This window comes from Suncus etruscus, chromosome X, assembly GCF_024139225.1.
Source record: "Suncus etruscus isolate mSunEtr1 chromosome X, mSunEtr1.pri.cur, whole genome shotgun sequence".
In the NCBI taxonomy this organism is placed as follows: domain Eukaryota; kingdom Metazoa; phylum Chordata; class Mammalia; order Eulipotyphla; family Soricidae; genus Suncus; species Suncus etruscus.
In genome coordinates, this window is record NC_064868.1 from 8,923,904 (window position 1) to 8,930,322 (window position 6,419).

General features: G+C 54.9%; 1 protein-coding gene across 2 annotated transcripts in view; it reads right to left on the minus strand.

Moving 5' to 3' along the window:
* NHS (NHS actin remodeling regulator) overlaps positions 1 to 3,652 on the minus strand; it is a 341,204-nt gene extending 337,552 nt beyond the window's left edge. For both annotated transcript variants that reach the window (XM_049766779.1, XM_049766777.1), the window contains exon 1: positions 3,133 to 3,652. In XM_049766779.1, coding sequence (XP_049622736.1) covers positions 3,133 to 3,652 — 520 coding nt within the window. The remainder of the gene's footprint in view (positions 1 to 3,132) is intronic.
* Positions 3,653 to 6,419: the final 2,767 nt, after the last annotated feature.

Consider the following 6,419-nt stretch of genomic DNA (forward strand, 5'->3'; position numbering starts at 1 on the left):
TTCCTTCCTTCCTTTCTTTCTTTCCTTCTTTCTTTCCTTCTTTCTTTCCTTCTTTCTTTTCTTGCTCCTTTTCTCTCCTTTTCTTTCTTTCCTTCCCAGCTACGCTCAGGGTGTACCCCTGACCCTGTCGTAAATTATCACACTTGGCAATGCTCATCTTAGGGCCCATATTGCAGCGCTAAGGATTGAAACCCAGTCAGCTGTGCACAATACAAGTACCCTATCCGCTGTGCTATCTCTTTCTTGGCCCTGTCCCAGTCTTAATCACCAGTTCTGGTCACACTATCTGGTCTACTAGTCTCCAGCTCTGTTTCCAGCAAGACTTTGCTAAAATGTTTATCAGATCAAAGCATTCTTGAAAAGGCCACCATTACGGAATCCTAGCCTTATTCCAGGGGCAACAGGAAGTAGCTGCGCCAGGTGAAGCCACATGCAGATGTCATGGGGGAAAGGATAGGAGGGTTAAAAGAGGGGGTGGAGGCACCCAGGCACTCAAGGAGAGGGGGCAAATGGAAAGTGGACGGCTTTCAAGCTGCCTTTGAAAGTCACTAGACCTTGAGCAGTGGGAAATGTGTCATGTTAGCAGTTGCCACTTGTATCCCACCAGCGGAGCTCAAGCTTCCCTATAGGAGCCCTGCAGACATTTCTGCTGTTTGCATCCCTCCTCCTAGCCCTGGGAGCAGGCTGAGCCCCACACCTCGGGCACCTGGTCACCAGGGAGAGCATGCTTTCAGATGAGAGGTCCAGGTTGGTGGAGATAAAGTGCAGCTTCCTCGTTCCTCAGCAGAATGCTTCAGGGTTGTGTGCTAAGTTGACCCTCACAGCAGTCAGCAGCCAGCAGCTCACACTGCTCATGAAGGTGCATGCTTGTGTGTGTGTGTGTGTGTGTGTGTGTGTGTGTGTGTGTGTGTGTGTGTGTGTACAGTGTGTATGTATGGCAGCAACTCCCTGTACTTCCTGGGAGCCCCTCTCCAATAACCTATTGGCACAAAATTCCCTGTCTCTGTGTCTTCAATCCTGGGAAACTAAAGGAAAGCCCTGCTGTTGTGCCTTTCCTCTCCAAGAGAATGGCCTTGATCACAACAAGGCCACCCTAAATGTAGGTGCACCAAGGAGACCAACATCTGGACAAAGAGTGTGGTATGAAAGCGTGCTTTAAAATATAAGTTATATTGAGCCCATCCTGGTTGTTACAGAGCCCCCCCCCCCCCGCTTTATATACTAACTCCAGTATAAACACACAAAGAAGTTATTCCCCAATTGTGTTTACACACAAGAACTCTATTACCTTGCTGTCTGGACTCATGATAGAAGGACTTGAAAGGACTCTGCTAAATTCCAAGGACACGACTGCCAGTGTCCCTATAAACAGGGGACAAGGGGACTCATTCTATTCCAGTACTGAGCTACTGAGTTTCTCTCTCTCTCTCTCTCTCTCTCTCTCTCTCTCTCTCTCTCTCTCTCTCTCTCTCTCTCTCTCTCTCTCTCTCTCTCTCTCTCTCTCTCTCACACACACACACACACACACACACACACACCCCAACTCACACGGGAAATGCATGTACTGCTCACTAGTCTGCAAAACTTCCCTCCAGTTCTTTTGAAGTCGAATCCCCACTCACTCCAACCGCACTTTCCTCCCGATATGAGCGCTGCTGAAAGTGAAGGGCTGTCCCAGCAGTGTGGTTTGGGGTTGGGGGGGGGGGGAAGGAGGCAGGATTAAAGCGCTCATTTCAAGTCCCAGAAGTAAAATACGACTTGGCCTATGGCAGTCCTAATTCTTTCCAGAACTCATCCCGCCCCGCCACCCCCGAATTGCCCTTTTAAGCAACCAGTCATTAACCCAACTCTGGGTCTTTTATAGCTGCGAAAAACGATCGCGCACATCATTTATTCATTACGCTTATTATTATTGTTATTGCAGAAAAGCAGCGAGTTCCCGGGACGGAGTTCAAAGGGGGTTTCGAGCGGGCTGGGAGAAGAAAGCACGCGGCTGGGGAAGGTGGGCGAAGGGGCCATGCTGGGCGGCGGTAGAGATGCCCGGAAATCCCCGGGGAAGGTGCCACCACAGCACCCCCGCCCCATGCGCTCCACGGCCACCTTGCACCCGCGCAGCTGCTGCAGCAACCCAGGAAGCTTCTTATGTAAGTCAAAGCCGCTGACATCACCTTCGCCGGAGCGACTCTGCCGGACCAGGCGCCAAAGGACACTCTCGCCGGCCTCGTGCCCCGCCCACCGTCCCGGCCAGTTCCTAGAGGACCCCATAACCTCTTGTTGGCAAGGGACCCTCCGGAACGCCTCTCGGAAGGCGCCTAACCCAGTGGCATTTACTGAGAGCTCTTAGGGCGTCTCCAGAGTGAACTTGACGGGTAGTAAAGATGCCCCTGGGTCCCTGATCAATTTGGGCGACATGGGGAAATGGGAGTGGAAGGGGAGGGCGCCTTGGAGATATGGGAGTAATGGGGGGGAACTTCAGGATCCAGTGGGAAATCTGTGCTGCTCGGACAGAAAGGATGCGCAATGGCTATTGGACCTCCCCAGGGCCCCTGGACAGTCCTCCCTCCACACACCGCACTCAGGCAAGAACACTTCGGAGTTAACTCTGAGAGGCGTGCGGGCCACACCGCGCGGCACCCCAAAAATACAAAAGGCACAAGTTCAGAGTAAGAATGACTCAAGTGCCGTCGAAGGGTATTCCATCACTACTCCTGGAGCTCCCCGATCTCCCCCAAAAAGCATTGGGGATACGGATGCGGGGTCTCCAGGACTAGGCGCTGGCTTACTGGAAGTCCCTAAAGTTGCACCGACACTCCCTCCACCCACTCGGGGAGGGCTGGGGCAGAGAAGACTTAAGGACAGACCACCCCCCCATATTGGTCTCAAGCGTCCCTCTGATTGCTCCCTCCCAGCCCGCAACTGTCTGCGAGTTTCGAGGTCACCCCTTTTAACTTTTTGCCCCCTCCCCGGTGTGGAGGTCCAGCCTGAACTCCAAGCACACCCACCCCCCAGGATCGAGTGGGTGAGTCCCCGGGGAGTGGAGGCAGGGTGAGGGCAAGGGTAAGGTGCAAGCTGCATGGGTCGCGGAGCGGCGCGGCGCGGGGATGGCCGCGCAGGAGGGGCACGGGTACTCACGCACTGTCTCCTGCTTGGGGTCCAGCGTGCCCAGGACGCGCTGCACGCCGCCCAGCTTGCCCTGCAGCGCCCAGACGCGACGGTGGGTGAGCTGGATGTCGCTCTCGAGCTCCTGGAACAGGCTGCACGCGTGCCGGGCCACGTCCGAGAGCTGCCGGAGCACGCGGGCCAGCGCGGCGTTGCTGACCGCGCACAGGTCCAGCATGAGCAGCACGGCCGCCGCCGCCGCCGGGGTCGCCTCGCCGGCCTCCGGGAGCCCCGCCGCGCTCTCGTCGCCCTCGGCGGGCGCGTCTTCGGGCGGTGGCGAGTCGGCGGGCGCGGGCGGCGGCGGCGTAGGGGGCGCGCAGAGAGGCTCCTCTGGTCCCGGCGCCACGGCCTCGTCCCGTCGGCCCGGCGGCTGCAGGGGCGGCGGCGGCGGCTCAGCGCTGTCTCCTCCGGGCGCGTCCTCCTCGGGGCCGGGGGCCGGGCGCTTCTGCCGGCAGAGCCACTGCGGCTCCACGATCCGTTTGGCGAAAGGCATCCCGCGCCACCGGGCCGCGACTTTCAGGTCTCCTCCAAGCGCCCCTCAACCAGCAGGCAGCTGGGCGTGCCCACCTGGGCGGCGAGCGGGCAAGAGTCAGGCGAGGCGCGATCAGGCGGTGGGGAGACGCGGGGGCGCCACTGCCCACCTGGCCGCCGCCTTTCCCCGCCCTCCTGTTAGCAGATCAGTCCGGCCCGGGGTCCCCGGGGACGATGACAAGCTCGGGGCACTGAGATCCCGAGGTTGAGCCCAGGCTCTCCTCACTCGCTGCCAACCTGGGTCGGCTGGCTCAGCTCCATCATTCGCCGCCGCCCTGGCCGCTACCGCTGCCACCGCCTAAATAAATGTGTGTATGCGTGTGTGTGCGTGTGCGTGTGTGTGTGCGTGTGTGTCTGGGTGGGTGTGTGTGCGCGCGTCTCAGTTTGAAAGTGCCCCGGCGCAGGCCTCTCCCCGCGCGCCCCTCGGCCGCCCCCGGGAGCGATTGCGCCCGGGATCTCGCTCAGCCTCTTTGGGCGGCGAGGAGGTTTCGGGAAGGCGCTCTGAAAACCCGGAGACAGGAATCGGCTTCCAGCCCAGGCTCGGGAGGCGGCGTGGGGGTGGCGGGGCTGACGCGGGGCGGAGGGAGGCCGGGCCGAGGGGGGCGCAGCGCCCTGTGCGGCCGCTGGGAGTCACTGGTGGCCTCGCCGCGCGCTCAGACCGACGACAACGCCTCGCCACCCAGCGCGCTGGGGTTGAGACGGTCAGAGTGGTGGGGGGGGCGGGGAGGTCTCAAGTTGACGTTGGGGGTGTGGATGGGGAGCTCGGAGGCCTGAGGGTGGAGGATTGGGGGAACAGGAGATGATGGCGTGTTGGAGCAAGTCGCTTCCCCGAATTTCAACTCAAAGCAAGTCCTTTGGGTTCTTCACGGTGAGAATTAGGCTACTCTTCGTTCCAGTGCCCTGGACTGGTGAGATGGGAGCAGCTGCAGAGGGGGGGACCTGCCACTGACATGCGCATCTCAAGGAGGCCAGGGACCCCTTCCCAGGCATCGCCCTGGCCCCCTGCCCTGACCACGGTCTCTAGATACAGGAAACCAAACCCACCCATGAACAAATTCCCCCAGAAAATTGCTTGCAAAAGTCATCGACAGATGAAGAGTGCCTGGTCCAGCCCTGTCTCTCTGCGGTACTGATCAGATCCACGAATTTTCCATCTGAAAGATTCACAGGGAAAAAAGAAAATCCCTCCCTCCAATTAACTGAGAGGTAGAACTTCTTTTTTTCCAAAGTATGTCTTTCCATTGCTGGCTCGATTCTGTCAATCCCAAACTCTAAAAAAATAAAATAATAGAGTTTGGGAAATGTTAATAAAATACATGCTTTCTTCCCTCCAAAAAGAATACTGTAAAATATTTTTTTATTTTAAAGCCACAAGCCAGATCTTGGGAATGCAGCCTTCATTTCATGTGTCTAAAGAGAACATGGAAAAAATATGTTCTATGGCAACAATAAAGTCCAACAGACTGCTGTGGTGTTTCCCTGCTGCTCTCCCCCCTCGCGTTTAGGTTGAGCCTGTGCTGCGTCCAAAAGCAGCACTTTAGACTGGCCCACACCTTGATCACAAAGGCCTCAGCAAATTCCTCTCTCATTCTGTCTACAAATATAACAAGAACTTTTATTTTGGCAAAATAATGCCTTTCTGTGCAAAAGATTCAAATGGAGAGGAGGGATATAGAGTTAAAGTGTCACTCACCAAGTTTGCAAAGTTCATAGATGTAGCTCTTAACACCCCAAGAAGAATGGTAATGATCATGCATATGTAAAAAAAAAAGTGAAAGAAAAGAACATAAGCAAGAAGTTCAGGCAAAGGACATCTCTAGATGCCTTGGAGAATCTTTGCAATTTTAAAGTTGGTTTTATTTCCAAATAAAAAAATGGTAGGGGGATAATATTTTGGTTTGGTGGCCACACCCGGTGGTATTCAGGGGTTACTTCTGGTGCTGAGCTCAGAAAACACTCCTGGTGGTGCACAAGGGACCATATGAGAAATCAGGAATCGAACCCAGGTCAGCCAGTGCAAGGCAAGTAAGTGCCTCTTTCTCTCTGTCTCCTGCCCCAGGGAAGGAATATTTTTGGAAAATGGTCATTTAAGAGTCATTTACGTCTGAAATCTAAAAAACCTTTGAGTTGGGTGTTTTCAGATTTAGCTTGAGTTTAATATGTTCAAAATTCAGAACACGACTTCTGCTCCACAGCCAAGCCACACAGTCCTCCCTAAACATATTGAGGCCAGAAGAATAATGAGGGGTATTAACAGAGTCTAGATGCAAGACTTAGGACAAGTCGGCCCTGCCTCTCATTTCCCCACACACAGCACTGCCCTATTAGGAAGGTTCAACGACACCAATGGCTAAACCCAGCTGAACACTGACATGAGCAACCAATGAGTGCTGTTGGCATCTTATTCCTCAAGTCACTTGATTAGTTAGTGATTATTTCCTTCCTGGCTTTCAGGCCCCAAAAATCCACCAGAAAGAGGTGATTAAATGGGGTAGGGGATGAGCCATCTTGGGATCTGGGCCAAAGTGGCCAGCACTGACTCAAGGCATGCGTTGATTTCCAAAATGAACCAAAACACAGTTCAACTCTGCATAAAGAAAAGGTCTTGTCATCTCTTGCCCAGCGTGTCATCAGTTAAGCTCAAGAACATGGATGTATGGACTGTAGAGTGTTTTTATTCTCACCCCCTTTCCATCCACCTCCCTTTGAAGTTTGTGATGATGATGAGC